Source organism: Salvia miltiorrhiza, chromosome 7 (genome assembly GCF_028751815.1).
Source record: "Salvia miltiorrhiza cultivar Shanhuang (shh) chromosome 7, IMPLAD_Smil_shh, whole genome shotgun sequence".
Classification (NCBI taxonomy): Eukaryota; Viridiplantae; Streptophyta; class Magnoliopsida; order Lamiales; family Lamiaceae; genus Salvia; species Salvia miltiorrhiza.
In genome coordinates, this window is record NC_080393.1 from 47,271,346 (window position 1) to 47,288,737 (window position 17,392).

At 32.7% G+C, this 17,392-nt stretch overlaps 2 protein-coding genes and 1 pseudogene across 3 annotated transcripts; 1 reads left to right on the plus strand and 2 right to left on the minus strand.

Moving 5' to 3' along the window:
* Nucleotides 1-571: 571 nt before the first annotated feature.
* LOC130992822 (uncharacterized) lies at nucleotides 572-1,709 on the minus strand (annotated as a pseudogene).
* LOC130992821 (uncharacterized) lies at nucleotides 1,617-10,109 on the minus strand. 2 transcript variants are annotated; one of them, XM_057917571.1, is made up of 7 exons: nucleotides 9,236-10,109; nucleotides 8,044-8,169; nucleotides 6,328-6,426; nucleotides 5,111-5,253; nucleotides 4,473-4,581; nucleotides 3,887-3,994; nucleotides 1,617-1,758 (listed from the first exon to the last, which is right to left on the minus strand). In XM_057917571.1, exons 1-7 carry the CDS (start codon nucleotides 9,305-9,307, stop codon nucleotides 1,729-1,731), a joined length of 687 nt encoding a protein of 228 aa, XP_057773554.1. In that variant the 5' UTR covers nucleotides 9,308-10,109; the 3' UTR covers nucleotides 1,617-1,728. The 2 variants fall into 2 exon arrangements, with proteins under 2 accessions (XP_057773554.1, XP_057773553.1); XM_057917570.1 differs by lacking the exon at nucleotides 1,617-1,758 and adding an exon at nucleotides 3,673-3,732.
* A 54-nt stretch (nucleotides 10,110-10,163) lies between these two features.
* Nucleotides 10,164-12,184, plus strand: LOC130994303 (protein FAR1-RELATED SEQUENCE 5-like). The gene is made up of 3 exons (XM_057919350.1): nucleotides 10,164-10,305; nucleotides 11,227-11,317; nucleotides 11,422-12,184. The coding sequence occupies exons 1-3, from the start codon at nucleotides 10,164-10,166 to the stop codon at nucleotides 12,182-12,184; spliced, it is 996 nt and encodes a 331-aa protein (XP_057775333.1).
* The last annotated feature ends 5,208 nt before the right edge of the window (nucleotides 12,185-17,392 follow it).

Here is a 17,392-nt window from a genome sequence, read left to right on the forward strand (position 1 = left end):
TGCATATTATAAATTTTTAAAACAATTTACCAAGATGTTGATGTTTATAAGCTCTTTAATGCCAAATAGCACCTGAATCTTATAAGTTGTTTAAGCTTAAAAAAATCTAAAATAAACTTAGCCAAACACCTCTTATTTCACTTGACATTAAATTAAGCGCAACTTAATTGGTAAGACGGCTTCTCCTCCAACCATGAAATCGATGATTCGAGTCATCATAAAGGGGGTAATGGAGAACCATTACTGATCTTCTATTAAAAGAAAAAAATTCCACCTCTTACTTCAACATTAAGCAAAGCGCAACTTGTTAAAATGCATCCCCTCCAACCATTAAGTCAGGAGTTCAAGTCACCGCAAGGAAAAATAAGAACTATTCACTAACCTAATTCCTTTCGAAAGGAATCAAAATTCATAAGAATTGAACAATGAAGCCCTTCGCCGATTAGAGCTTGCCATGCAAGATGCATAACAAATGCATCACACGTTTCCTTCACGTATCGAACATAGCAGAAACCAAACTTGATTTTTATTTCCCTTTCCTGTTAGAAAATTGCACAGGGGCAAAACACGATTTTACAAATGTAAATATTGGTTTCTCACCGGAAAATGGATAAAAAATTCAAGACAAACAGCGATATTAATGTACAAAATAATACAAATCAAATAATGCTTAAGTTTCCAACATCGATATTCCTATTAATGTACAAAGATCCTATGCAAAATGGAGCAATCAAGAATGATATATTCATATGCGAGGTCTGATTCTTCACCATAGCTTGCAGCGTAAGAGCTCACGGGCATCGATCACTGGTTATTGGATAGATGCACATTACTGAAATCTTGATTATCAAAACTACCCAAAAAAGGAGTTTCAAAAGCCAGAGGTACTTCGTTTCCATCTGTGGCGCCGCCCTTTTCATTTGTGGTACCAATGTAGTCGCTCACGCCTTCTGATTCATCATCCACGCCTCCTCGTTCATTGTTTTGGTCACTTGAACTCTCACCAGCACCATCCTTATGGATGCTTTGGACAGGTTCTGGCTGCGCTTCAACACCAACTCGTCTCAGGTGCAGCTGTGATTAATCAAGTTAATGTTCAATTAGTTTTTGGAAGATGCCATTGCTATGACCACAGCATAAAGTGGTCTTAGTTTTCGACGGATGGAATAAGCAAATGTTAATATATACCTGAAGATGAAGATTTACTTCATCCGGTCGTGAAAGAAAAGGAAAATCTCCACCAGACTTGAGATTTGCTTGTCTGGCACCGGGGATATCTTTCAGTCACTTGATCCTTGAGTTCTTGAGGAACCGCACAAAAAATCATTGGTCTTCAACAAATAAGAAATAAAAATGCTCAGTAAAGGTCGTCTTTCTTTATGGTGTATACAAGCACAAGTTGACTCCCTTGCTATGAAGCTAAAATATAGGGTTATTCTTAAATTAGAAACTCTGGGAGCGAATTTGGTGATTGGAGAGATAAGGTGGGCTTGGTGAATTCTTGGAGTGTTTGGGGAACTAATTGTTAACATCTAACATAACTTTATCCGATCAAAAAAAAAAAAATTAGAACTCTGACTTCATGGTGATTTTTTAACCTGAACTTAAAAATATTACAAGTACAGCCTACACTTATCTCCATTTTTCACTTAATAGCCCAAGTCAAAATTTCCAGCCAACTTAAGCTGATGTGTCTTCAAGAAACATGCATCAAAATCAGTGATATGCCTACAAACAACCTGAAATGTTTTTTAAATCCTGAAAAACCAAGAAAACTCTCTTAAGTTGCTCGGATATTATGAATTAGGCTATTAAGTGAACAATAAGTTCAGTAATATTTTATGCTCTGGCTAAAAAGTCACCATAGGGTCAAAGTTCGGGCTGTAATTTAAGAATAACCCAAAACCCTAATCCCGATACCATTTATTGCATCTCATATTGCATTTTCAGAGTTTGCCAACTATGTTGCAACCCCACCCATTCTAGTCTGATAATGCAGCATAGCTTGGCCACACTCAGTTGTGATATTTTAATCGCAAGCTACTCGACAGCCAAATTGCCATGGAAACACAGGTAAATAACAAGCTGCTTGGTGGAAATTTTTGAAGATCCTCTACACTTAAGAGGGAGTTTACTTTGAAGGATTAGCCTTGATAGATAAAAATAGTAAGGCTAATCCATTGTTTATTTTGATGGATTAAAACTTTGCCAAGACCCTTGATTATTCTATCATTTGAGCTAATTTTGCTTGATTCTTATCCCCATCAAAAGGGTGGGATTGGAGAAATCCTACTCTTGAAGATAAAAATACTCAATCATCCGTCTTATCAATCATGTAAAGTAACCCCCCCCCCCCAACCAAACAATGCTTACTTAATTTCATGAATCTTTATGAAGGGGAAAATATGAACTGAAGATAGAACATGGAAGGAAAAGCATAGGTCTTGCCAGAGACGGATCCAGAAAATTTATTTAGGGGGATCCAACCTAATATAACTTGAAATATTATAATGCATGTAATTCCAAAAAGTAAATAATAATAACAATTCGAATAAAGTTGTAACATTATCCTAATTGATTAGGTTTAAATAAGCATTTCATAATAGTTAAGATTAAAGTGAGTATATGCAAGTTATACATTGATCTTGATAATATTTTAATGAATAGACAAACATAGGAGTAAATAATGAAAATGGAAAAGATACTATTCACTAATAGTAAATACTAGATGATGGGAATGTAAAATTAGTTTAAATTCTAATACTAGAATTAGATAATTTATAAGATACTAGAGTATGTCTACATGTTTTCAAAATTCTTGTGGCCCCCGGTCCTGTATTGTTGCAACAAAATATACATAAAAAACTGTCAATTAGCAAAATATTCAAGACTTCCGCCATGTAGTTGAACATCATGATGTTATTATGTTCATTCACATATTCAGTTTAGCCTTTGCTTTGTATTTCCTTTGAAACAAAATATTGGGAAATGGTTTCATTAATGTCTCTTCAATCATACCCTGGATGTGAGGCAAGTCTAGATCATAGTTATGAATCGCGCAGGTAGCGCGCGCGATCGCGCGTCGCGGTGCGTCGCGCACCTCCATCGCGCCGCACCGCTATAACTTGGCTCCTTCCCGGTAGCGCGCGCTATTCGCGCATCGCGCAGGTCGCGCATCGCGCCGGTAGCGCGCGCGATTGAACTTAAGCCTTGAAATCAGTCAATTGCATGCATGGGCCTCACTTTTATTGCATGGGCTTTTCTTAATTAGGCTTAATTAGGGTTATATTTTATGGGCTTTTCTTAATTAGGCTTAATTAGGGTTATATTTTATTAAGGTGCAGAATTTTGAACGGCAGTCTGCCTCTCTCTCTCTTAATTTTATTCGTGCAGAATTTTGAACGGCAGTCTGAACTTAAGTTTTATTCTATATACTTAATTACTTAAGAGTCTTTAGACATTCCAACTCAGAATTTTGAACGGCAGTCTATGGGACGACCATAGACTTTTATTAACTAGACATATTATGCATGGTTTTACTATGATTATGATATATATTATGTTTTTATCTATTTCTGCGCGATATATTCAAATAGCGCGCGATTCGCGATGCGCGATCACCCTAGGACAGGTTTGCGCGATCGTGCGCGATGCGCGATTAATAACTATGGTCTAGATGGCTAAAATTCACTTTATCTGTTTAGAATAGATAACAAAGAACTGCCTCATCTTCTGTGTAAATAATAGAATTAGTCAGAGTAGACAAGGTTTGTGTGAGAATGTGAATGTATTTGTTAGTAAGTTATCTACGGATAAAAGAACAACCCTTAAAAATCAATCACATACTTGTTTCATCGCTAGACAAACCAAAAGACAGTATACTTACATCCATTATCGTTATAAAAGCATCTGAAAGCCGAAGAGGTCCAACTGATGCTGAATCAACCGTTAAACTTAGCCTTGAGGCCAAGTCATCTTTCGAAAGGGTCTCAACCTGCATGGAAATCAATGTATGCACCTTCGTCAAGCAGTGTTTGCTGCTAATACGCTTGGATGATAAGGAAGCAACCCAATCTTGATTCTTTATTATTCTTGCTAATATATCCCCTTTATCAAGGTAGGTGGTTCGTTAAGATGAGGTATATGTATTGTTCTATAAAAAAATTTAAAAAGCTTCTTTAGGAATGTCTGGTAACCCAATTACTATTCGATAGACAACTTTTCTACACAAGTTCAATGAAATTATTCTGAGTAGTGAGTAAAATTAGTGTGAAGGGAAGAAAACCTCACAAATGATAAAACGAACTTCTGTTAAATCTGGAGGTACATAAACATTAGAAAATACATGCCAAAACAAACACAAACTGATACCAGAACATATAGTTTTTGCATAATAAATTACAAATTAGAGCAACAGTTGAAGCTACTAGCAGAAATACAAAAGAAATGCCATTCTTATAACGAAATCTTACCTGTGCAACAACAAAATCCACTGAATCTGCAATGAAAGGTTCATGAGGACCATCACGGATACCAGTAAGGACATATCGTTTCAGTAAAAACGAAGGGCTCCAGCCTACACTGTCAAAAATTAAGTTTTCCATAAATAATAAATTCACGGACAACAGACATAATGTGGCAGTGTGGCACATGGAAGGTGAAGAAGCATGTGTAGTGACAATGACAATACAGCAGTTGCTCCAAGTAGGAGTGCAAATAAAGCCAATTGATTACAAAATAATTTATAGAAAAGATATACTAGGCAAAAAAGATACTCCATAATCTAATTAAGAACTAGTATTTCAATTGACACCTGTTTATGCGCCTCAATGGATATAAATATATGGAAAGCTGGTACTTATTAATATAAGGATTGACAGTATATCCCCAACCTCCCCCCGTACCCTAAAAAAATTGAAATCCCTAATCTAGATTAGTGTACACAACCTTGGTCTTCTAAGAACCAGCTTACTACAGGCTCTCAGTTCAGAATTTAGATAGAAACATTTTTAGACTCTGGCATATCAAGGAGAAGTAAGGCAACATAAGATAACAAACAAATTTTATATTAGATCTAGCGAAAAACATCAAAGCATCATCAATGACATACATGGGAGCCCACGGCATGGCTGCAGAGAAATTACTTGTCTCCAAGAATGTGTTTGAGAGTACCAATGATTTAACTCTCCGTGGACGATGCTGAGCAAAAAGTTGAGCCAGGAAACCTCCAAGAGATGAGCCGTACAGATGTATCTGAAAAATAAGAACAAAAACTCTTCCCTTTATGATGAGCACCTTAATCAATACCGAACGACAACGAATGGGGTTGCAGACAGGAGAAAAATATCAATACTTTGACCATGCAACTCACTTTCAGGAACTTTGTTTTTCTTTCAAATTTTAATATCGACTCTCATACTGAAAACCACATCCTTTGAATACATCATTTTTGGCTATAGGAGAAGTAAATATAAAAATACTTAGAGACCCTCAAATGAGACAGAATTCTAAATAACTCAATTAGAAAAAAGAAGAATAAGACAACTTCAAATATTTTGAATGCAATGAGCAAAATTGGACCCTGAGTTGAGAACCAAACAATATAAGATAGGATTCCCAAATGAATGAGGAGAAGTGTTTTAGTAGATAAATAATAGATGGACACATTGGTTCTGGAGAGGGAATAGCCAGGAAGTTAGGAGTATGTATATTCAGCTTTTTTTCTACAACATGGTATGGTGGGAAGTTATAAGGTTTAAAATGGAAAACAAGATATATTTAGGGGCTAATCCATTGTTTAACAAGATGATACTTCAAGGCCCTTGATAAGTTCTATCATGTGAGCTAGATTTTCTTGATTCATATCCCACTGAAAGGGTGAGATTGGAGAAATCCTAGTAACGAGGATAAAAAATACTCAATCATGTATCTTATCATTCATGAAAAGTAAACACCCCATAGGTTAGAGTTTATTGGAAATCCTGCTTGTATTCTCACAATCAATTCTAATTTGATAAATTAACATATTAGATCAGTCTTTGCAACTATAAATATAATAAGTAACATCTTATTCTTCTAATGTGGGATCAGCTTCATGTGCTCAAGTCAATTCACATAAGGAGAAATTAAGTAGGGAAAGCGAACAAGAAGCCAGAGGAGAAAGACACTAGTCAGCTTCTTATTAAGTACAAGATGATATTTAGCTCAAGCAAGCATAAAATATATACTTGCAACCTAAATATAAGTATGACACAATCTATGTCCCTTCAATTAAATAAGCATATTATGTGAATGCACTGAGAGCAGCATTTTCAAAGGACATCTTACATGATGAACATCAATAGCATCCAAAAACTTCTCAAATGCTTGGATCCACTCATTATTATTCCATACACGGGGAATATCAACTGATATGACTCGATAACCCTGAGAAATCAGAAAATCAAATCAATGGCCTCATCAAGAACAAACTTTTTTAGTTTAAGCCAAGTGAATGAACATTGCAGAAACCATCTCAAATGTATATTACTTCAATAAGAAAATGCCACACAACACAATAAAAAAGAGAGAGAATTGTATCAACAATGGAAAAATAGCACAACACTACTCTGCCAGAAGTTAAACAGAGTAACTATGGGAATTAAGCAGGAACTAGTATAGAAAATTGTACATTAACACAATTACATGTGCACGTTCATATCTTTTCAAAATTAGAATACAATCTCTGCAGTTCAGCACTCCCAACAGTTCATGTATAGAGGTTTTAATCGAGTTTTTAAATCATGTACAAGTAGTCTTCCTCAAACAAAGAAGAAAGAATAATCTGAATGGTTTTTCCAAGATACTTCGACAAACACTGTGTCGACAAAACGGTAAAGAATAGAGGATTTATTTATTGTTTGAACTTCTGAATCAAGTGAAGAGAGTGCACCAGAAGTCAGTTACTAGTGAGGATTGAAAAGAATCTAGTACCAATTCCCCCATTGGACAATGTTTGCCAGTGAAAATTTTAGTAGTTCAAGAAACAAACAGTTTTCAGAAAGTCAGATGTCTAAGTTAGATGTATTTTCCGGGGAAATTTCCAGCTTAGGAAATGAATTCTTTCTTCTAGACATTTCAAAACAAAACAAAACAAAAAAGGATAACAAACGTGGAGTAATTTATTCATCTCAAAAGGGCGAACTCAATAGGCTTTTACTGACTTTAGTGGAATACAATTATGGGGACATATAATCATGTAGATTTAAGTGTTGAATTTCCCATTACAGTTGTAATTTGAAGTTTATAATGTCCTTCAGGAGTGCATTGGAAGACCGTCTCATAGGAATAGACCTGAAACATTTAAGTGAATCTTGGAATAAAATTAGCATAATACTGTCAACTTGTCTTATCATATTTGCCAACATGCTCGAACTCACAACTTAAGGACTTGAAAACTAAGACGACCTAGTAACAAAGAGATATTCAGACTTTTCTTGCCTAATAAATTCTAATCCCTGTTTATTTTCTTTTATGTAGAAAATAAGAGAATGTTTGACTACAAAAATGAGCAATAGACACACTACATAAGTAGCAAAAGCAAAAAAAAAAAATAAGGGAAGTTCCTGCTCAGATAGCATGAAAGAGAAAGCAAATTGATATCGGGAAGTCTCCGTCTGCATAGGAACTTGTGAAGAGAATATAATTTAACTTCTAGTTTAAAGTGGAAATCAAAATGAAAGTCAAGTGCCCAGGTAACAATCTATATTATGTGAATGGAAGACGGCCAACATGGGAAAATTTAACCTCAAGCAAATGTTCATATGTCTCACATGTACCTTTAAGCCAAGATGTCATATTTGTAATGAAATCTTAGAGGCATGGGGATATTTTTATCTAAATCACACATATGTGAAGTAAATATATTAACAATCACTTCATTGCACTATGTCCACTTATCTTAAGTTACAGATTTACGAATCCAAGCTCCACTCAACAAAACACTTAAGTGTCCGCAAGCAATCATAAACTAGTTGAATATATAAGTAATGTCGACCTTATTACCTTATTAGATAGTGACATGATTTGTTTGTAGTACACATCTGCAGTTCCAGCTATACCAGGCAAACAGATTAAAGGAGGCACATATTTTGGGCCAAAATCATAATATCTCCACTGCTTTGAGCCAATCTACATAAAAAAATATATATATTGAGAAACTATAACTTATGTCGCCCCAATATAAAGTTTTTACTTCCCATGAATAATGTTAACTATAAGAAAACCAGAAAATCATCACATATGTTAGCTTAAGTATTTCCTTATCTAGCAGAGTATGTAACTAACCAAGATGGTAGTCCTTCTCAGATGCTCATCAATGACGGCAAATGGCACAGTTGAAATATGCCTCTATATCACATATAGGAGCACTCTTTATCATTCTGTATAAATATCCAACATCACTAAGAGGGCGTTTACTTTTCATGATTAATAAGATACATGATTGAGTATTTTTATCCTCATTACTATGATTTCTCCAATCCAACCCTTTCAATGGGATATAAATCAAGCAAAAATTAGCTCAAATGATAGAAATTATCAAGGGCCTTGAGACATCCCCCAAAGTTCCAATACATCTTAGTAAACAAATAAACAATAGATTAGCCTATACTATTTTTATCTATCCAGGCGAATTCTCAAGTAAATGCCCCCTAAAGCATAGAAAATAAAAGAAAACTCCCAAATAGCTCAAGGCTTTAAATCATGGTTATCCTATAGTTCTTCCTGAACATTCCAAAGTCATAAAGATTGTGTTGAATGTGCCCCTATTAAACAATAGAAACCCACAATATGAAGATAGTTACTCATTAATCCTACTTCAATATCGACAATATCCATCCTTCCTAGCAAGTACATTCTTCCATTACAAGCAACGTGAAATAATAAATAACTCCAATCAATATCCGCGCAGGAACTAATCACACATTCAACAAAACGACAACCAACAAAGCAAAGATCTCGACTTTACTAATAGCAAGTAAAGAGAACTTCAGACCAGTGATCATGGACTATCCACAAAACTATCAAAACACTATTTCACTGCCAAAATTGAGAATCAAGAACTGAAACCAAAGTCTGCCCAGTTGAGAAATTAAACAAAAGAAACAATCGCAGACAGATAAGTAAATACAGTTTCATATATAAATCTAAATTTACAAACCTCCAACCCCCAAGAAAGAAGGAAAACAGAGCTTACAGGGATTTTGTGTAGAGGGACCTGAGACTTGAAGTAGATGTAGTCGCCGGGCACTGAGAATAAGCCTTTCATTGCCGATTTTAACGCATCTAATTTTGTATGAGATTAATTCTAGAGAGAAAAATTGGAGATTTAATTAGGTTGGGATTTGTGATTTTGAAGGGTCCAAGATTTGAGAAGAGAATTGTTGTAAGCTGCGATTCATTGGGTTTGACGAGGAGCAGCAACAACGAAACGGGCAGTCCACGTGGGGGTGGGACCCGTCGTTCTACTTCCAAAGAGTAAATCTTTTTGTGATAGTAGTGTTTAATTGCTAAGGGCTGGACTTGCACGCGGACGCCCTCATCCTATGTGGTCGGGTCGCTCTGACCTGCATCCGATCCGGCCCGTTTACCCTGGCCCGAAGTATAAATATTTATTTTTGTACTATTCACACATTCTCCTTTCTCAACCTTCCGCCTCTCTCAAGCTTCGCGTCTCTCTCTTTTTCTCAAGCTTCCGCGTCTCTCTCAACATTCAAAGTAAGCTTCAATTTTCGAGCACAACGTTGTCTCCTGGGCGGCGCCGCCGAGATTTCGAGTAAGACCTTCGATTCATCGACCTCCCACCAGCGATTTTTTCAGACGGCGAAAACCCTAACATCTACTCCCTTGTCGACCTCAACCTCGGACAATTGTCGTCGTCACCTGAATTTCCGACAATCTCAACCATCTCAACGGCGGTGCAAACCATAAAGTTTTCTGAAAATTATTGAAGTTCCAAAACAAATTTAATCATTTAGGTATATATGTATAAATGTATACATTGGTACATTGGTTCACTGTAAAAATTACTTTTGTTTACAACAAATTGTACATTTACTAAATGTAATATATTTTGCTATTATTGAATATTTATTGTTATTGTTATTGTCTTTTGTTTTAGAAGAATGATGACACATAATATTGATGAAACAAATGATGGTACAAACACTGCTAGTTCTGAATCACCAACTCAAAATGATGATTCATCAAGTGTGAATGCTGAAGAACGGAGTGAAAGTACTTTACAAATCATGTCAAGTGGTCAAGGTAAAGTACTAAATCAATAATTATGAAGAGTATAAATTATGTTCAATTCATGTAAACATTCGTAATAAGAAAGTATAAGTTTCTGTGAATAATTTCTGTGACTAAATGTATTAAATATACATATAATTATCAACTGTATAACTTATATTAATAAAATGTAAACATTCGTAATACAGAAAGTATAAGTTTCTGTGAATAATTTATGTGACCAAATGTATTAGATATACATATAATTATCAACTGTATAACTTATATTCATAAAATGTAACCATTCGTAAAAAGAAAGTATAAGTTTCTGTGAATAATTTCTGTGACTAAATGTGTTAGATATACATGTAATTATCAACTGTATAACTTATATTAATAAAATGTAAACATTCGTAATAAAGAAAGTATAAGTTTCTATGAATAATTTCTGTAAATAAATGTCATATATGTAGATATAATTATCAATAGTATAAGTTACGTTCAATTAATGTAAACATTGATAATTAAGAAAGTTCAAGTTTATGTGAAAAAATGTTTTAGATATAAATATAATTATCAAGATTATAAGTTATATTGAATAAAATGTGAACAAATATGCAACTATATTATGAGATAGATTTAATCAATTTCTTAAGGATCTTCTCCCTTTGGGATAGAAATTGATTATTTCTTAAGGATCTTCTCCCAACAAATTATTTTATTTTATTTGATTATTGTATTTTTTATTGCTTATTTTATATTGTGGGATTATGTTGCCGAAATTTCGTTTGATTCAAGTACTTTATAACTTTTCTTTGTTTTTTTCAATTAGAATTTACAAGAGTATAAGTTATGTTGAATAAATGTAAACGTTCGTAAAAGAGAAAGTATAAGTTCTGTCATAGTTATATACATTATAAATGTGGTGATTTATATTGAAGTTAATATTTGTAGGTGATGTTGATAGTATTTTTGAATCTTTGGTTGGTGAAAAAAATGAGAATATTGAAGAAATCATGAAGTTGTACTCAGATCATGCTAAAAGGTTGGATTTAGTGTGAGAAAATCAAGTACGAAAAAAAATATTGCTGGAGTGTTGAGGTCTAGGATTATAGTTTGTTCATGTGAAGGATTAAGAAAAAGTACTAGCTTTAGTTCTTCAAGCAGTCTAACTGAATCTAAGAAGAGAAATGTACAAATAACAAAGACAGATTGCAAGGCTTTTGTGAGGATTAAGTTGAATGCTACTGGTGGTTTATATGAAGTCGTAGAACATATTTTAGAGCATAATCATCCACTGACTAGACCAGAGTTAAGCTATATGCATCGTTCTAATAGAGCAATTACCGATGAAAATGCTATAGTTATTGAAGAGATGATGTCATCTGGGATGAGACCAACTGATGTGTATAGATATATGGCACAAGAAGCAGGGGATGAGGATATGATTGACTATACAAAGAAAGACCATTTAAATTTTGCACATAGGCTAAAAATCTTAGCCATAGAAGGGGGTGATACACAAGGCCTTTTGAATATTTTAGAAAATCAATCTGCTGAACATGAGGACTTTTTCTACAGAGTTCGATTAGATGAAGATAGGAGATTAAGTCACGTGTTTTGGAGGGACTCAATGATGAAAGATGACTTTTTGATCTTTGGAGATGTTATGGTCTTTGATGCTACATATGGAACCAACAAATACAATCTCATTTGTGCACCTTTTGTTGGATTGAATAACCACAAGAACAATGTGATGTTTGGATGTGCATTCTTGTCAAATGAAAAGATTGATACTTTTGTATGGTTATTTGAAACATTTAAGAAATACATGGGGGGTAAAAGTCCTATATCACTGTTCACGGATCAAGACTTGGCAATGTCTAAAGCAATTGAAAAAGTTTTTCCATAAACTAGACATAGGTTGTGTACTTGGCATTTATATCAAAATGCACAATCACATTTAGGAAGTCTAAAAAGTGATAGAAGTTTTGGTGATGCATTTCAAAAATGCGTAACAGGTTGCTTCAATGCAAACGACTTTGAAGATTGTTGGAAAGCAATGGTTGCAAAGTATGACTTGCACAACCAATCTTGGATTCAAAGGCTATATGAATTAAGAGAAAAGTGGTCCAATGCTTTCAACAAAGAGTTCTTCTCTACAGGAATTCTTTCATCTCAAAGAAGTGAAAACACTAACCATGCGTTAGGCTTCAAGGCAAAAAAGACGACTAATTTGATAGAATTTTATGGGATTTTCAAGCAGACACTAGATCGATGGAGGTCGACAGAATTGAAAGATGAATTTGAATGTGCAAGAGCTCAACCACCTTCATTATTCCACATGGGTGGAATTTTGAAACAAGCTTCTGAAGTATATTCCCTTACTATCTTTAAAGACTTTGAGAAGGAATTCATGAATTGTCTTTCTATCAATTTTCCAGTTGTAAGTGATGACTATGATTTCAAGTTATATCATGTTAAGGATGCTGATAATACTTACCAGGTCAGTATTTATTTGGGGTTGAATCCGTTGGTGAGCTGCACCTGCAATATGTTTGGAGAGTATGGATTGTTATGTTGTTATTGTTTGAGGATATTACTCACTCATTCAATAGATAGCATACCAGAATGCTACATAAAAAAGAAGTGGACAAAACTTGCAAAACAAGCATTGTGGGATAAGACTTTTGAGAACCAAAGTACAAGTGTTCAACCTTGGAGGCATCAAATTGTAAAAGAAGAATTGTTGAAGAAGGTTTACAATCTATAAGAACAACAACACTTGCAGAGTTGAAGACTGCAACATCAGAGGCAAATTAAGATCAAGATGTTGAGGCATATTGTGAATCAAGTATAAGTGTGAAAGATCCCAAAAAATCAGTCACAAAAGGGTCGAAAGCAGCGGATGAAATTACACTTGGAGAAACATAGAAAGAAGAAAAGCAAGACTATTGGTGAATCAAGCTCACTTAGACCAAATGAGTTTGGCTCAAAAACGCCAAATGGACATTTATTTTAGGTAAAATTATTCAAATTTCATTATATATGCAATTTGCAACTTTGCTTTGTGGTTCTAAATAAATTCAATTACAATGTGCAGGGGATACTGGACAGCTCAGTCTGCACAGGTATTAAAATTGTTGCTTTGCAATGAAAGTACTAATTGTTCTTAAATAACGTATAATTTCGAATGATGCGATGTATGATTTAATAAACTTTACTTTTAGTCAGTACAATATATATTTTTCTTTACAATTACTTAAACTTTGAGTTATTTGATTTATATTAAATTGTTAATTAACTATATATTGTCAATTTGTTTGTAGGAAATTGAGTTTGAAGGAACCTAAGTTTACAGGTGGCGAAACTACTATTTCATCAATGATATTCTTGCATTGAGTTCAAACAAGACATCATTTATTGAAATATTTTGAATACGTAGTATATTTCTTAAGTTCATTATTTATTATTATTAATACTTTCAAGTACACATAAATTTATGAAATATTTTCTCTGGATTATCTGCTGAATTGAAATTTTATTGAGAAAAAGAAAAACGAAAGTCGAAAAAACAAAAAATAAGAAAAAAAACAAAGAAAACCCGTTGAAGGCACATCAGACGCAAACTAACGGGCTACGAAAAACTATAATGGCGAGGACCCAGAGGGAAAAACACCGTGAGAGTAATACAATTATTTTTAACTTGCTGTTCATAGAGGAATATGTACTTTAAGTGGTCTAACATTTACATTTTTTTTCAATAATGTATACATTTTTTAAGAGTAAGTTTGACCCTAAGCCTTCAATACTAAACCCTGATGACAACTTTTATTTTATGTAAGATATACATTTCCATGCTTAAATGTATACTTATTAGAATATAAGTATTAACAATGATTCAATATTTTTTAAACCTAAACACTGAATACTAATCCCTAAACAGGGAATACTAATCTCTAAATAGGGAATAGTAAACCCTAGCCATTCAATACTAAACCCTGATGGCAATATTTTCTTTTATTTTATGTAAGATATACATTTTCATGCTTAAATGTGTACTTATGTGAAATTAAGTATTAACAGATCATTTAATATATTTTAAACCTAAACACTGAATACTAAACCCTAAGTAGGGAATACTAAACTCTAAATAGGGAACACTAAACCCTTATGGAAATATTCATTTTTATTTTATGTAAGATATACATTTCCATGCTTAAATGTGTACTTATGTGAATATAAGTATTAATGATCATTCAATATTTTTTACACCTAAACACTGAATACTAAACCCTGAATAGGGAATACTAAACCCTAGCCATTCAATACTAAACACTGATGGAAATATTTAATTTTATTTTATGTAAAATATACATTTTCATGCTTAAATGTATACCTATTAGAATATAAGTATTAACGATCATTCAATATATTTTAAACCTAAACACTGAATACTAGTTCCTAAATAGGGAATACTAAACCCTAGTGGCAATATTTACTTTTATTTTATGTAAGATATACATTTTCATGTTTAAATGTATACTTATGTGAATATAAGTATTAACGATCATTAAATATTTTTTAAACCTAAACACTGAATACTAATCCCTAAATAGAGAATACTAAACCCTAGCCATTCAATACTAAACCCTGATGACAATATTTACTTTTATTTTATGTAAGATATACATTTCCATGCTTAGATGTATACTTATATGAATTTAAGTATTAACGGTCATTCAATATTTTTTAAACCTAAACACTGAATACTAAACCCTAAATAGGAAATACTAAACCCACATTTCTAAAAGATATCGTATAAGATATCTTTAAACCCATAAATCGTAAGATTTTTATGGAGTTTGAATATCTAAAATTTAAATTTATGATAAAATTGCTACAATATTAAAGTTCATATCTATCTATTATTAAATAGGATACATGTTGAAGCTACCACAATAATTCTCACTCCTAGGTGGCATCCTCATATTCTCTCATTCTCATTTTTCTAAATTCTACATTTTATTGATTTTTTTTATTATTTCATATTTTTAATGATAATTATCTTACCATAACTTCCACCCTAATACAAGCACCTTGCATTTAAAATATAATTAACTATTAATTATTCATTAAGATATTTCAATCAACACATTAAAAAATGACATTACAAAATAATCATTAATGACATTTAATTTATTTCCTAATTGTTTTCTGCCTATATATATTTCACAAATCTGTAATTAAAATCATTAATGCACTTCATCTTTTTTTTGCTCATTCATTTCGATATTCCCGATTAAAGGAAGCACAATTTTGATATAAAAGGTGTTGCGGCACTAAGAGTATTGCCATCAAGATTGGAGAAGTGATTGTGGAGTAAAGATACAAAAGCCAATCTAACGATCAAATTAATATGCGCAGATCTTGATATTGGAGAACTAAGTGATTGAGCCGATGGCGAAGTACGGTATCGTAATAAGCATCGGACAAGATGATTTAACGATTGTTACAATTTTCTACAGCAACTTTCTTACACAATTTGATGATACTGATTCAATGGTATACTACTCTAATCATATTCAGCTTATATCATGTTTGAATGTTTTTTAGAATTATGTATCAACGTTTATGTAATTTGCTATTTACCATTAAGGAAATTGATATTCGTTTGATATATGGTTAAATAAAGTGTGTTAGCTATTCAACATCAAATTCTTCAGGAGAATATTCAATTCCAATATTTTTTTTAATCATAACAAGTAATTCCACTATTAACACATTATGTGATGCATTACCATGAATTGAGATTCCCGATTTCTTCTTATTTCACTCTCCTATGTAGCTTTATTACAAAATTTTATTTTTATTTATTAACAATTCTACAGTTCCTGCCTGATTCATTTTATTTTAATTTTAAAACACAAAAGAAATATTTCTTTCTCCCATATCCAATTTCCCTTTATGTGATTTTTAATTAATATCACTAGATTTCTAATTGCTATTTACTAATATTATTCATTTAAATCTAATGAAAATTTATGTGATTTTTAATTAATATCACTAGATTTCTCTAATTTGCTATGGATCATGAGGTTGAATTTTCTATTTATAAACAATTCAAAAATTGGATCGTCTTTGTAAAAATAATGACGCAAAACTAAAAACTAAATGTTAGTATATAGATTATTATCTCAGTGATGGAATTTACTAACAATAACAACAACACCAATCACAACAATAACAACCATAATGATGATGATGATGATGTACTATGATATTTTTAATTTGGATAATAATTTAGAACAGTGGAAAAAAAATATCTAAAAGTCTAATGAGTTTTATATCTGTATAATATCCAAATATATATTTTGAATTTAATTTTTATATTATTTACTATATCATAATTGTTACAATTAAGTTATATTTGCAATTGTGTAGATTGTAATAACTTTTAAATTGGTTTAATGAATTAACATGTATTACTATATGAGTCGATAATGGGTAGTAAAATTACTTAGTACTCGAGGCTTGGACGAATAAAATTACATATATAAATGAAATATCTAAATTGTTTAAAGTTATGTTTTCTAGAGAGCTGACAATTGGAGTTATGATTGAAATAATAATTTCACATTTGATCAAACTCAAGACGAGATATTGCTCAAAACACAATCATGGTATTTCAAGTTTCAGACGAGATGATGCTCAGAAGTTAGAGGTGGTCTATCAAACTCTAGATGAGATGATGCCCGAAACTCGGTGTACCTTTCAAATTCCAAATGATATGATGTTCGATAACTCAATTATGATTTTTTTAACTCCGACGAGATGATTATCGTAAGTTAGTTATAACCTTACAAGCTTGATATAATACTCCCTCCATTCGCGATATCATTTTCACATTGTGGACGACGTAGGTTTTAAGAAAAACGATGGACAGTAGTAGATAAGAGCATCCACAGTAGGGTGACTTGATAGCTGACCTTATAGAAGGGGGACCATATTGAGCAAAGAGGTCGCAGTGGGACGACTTCATAGCTGACTTGATCTTTTTAATTTTGATTTTTGTATTTTTTTATTTAAATTTAATTGCACAAATTTAAATAACACAATT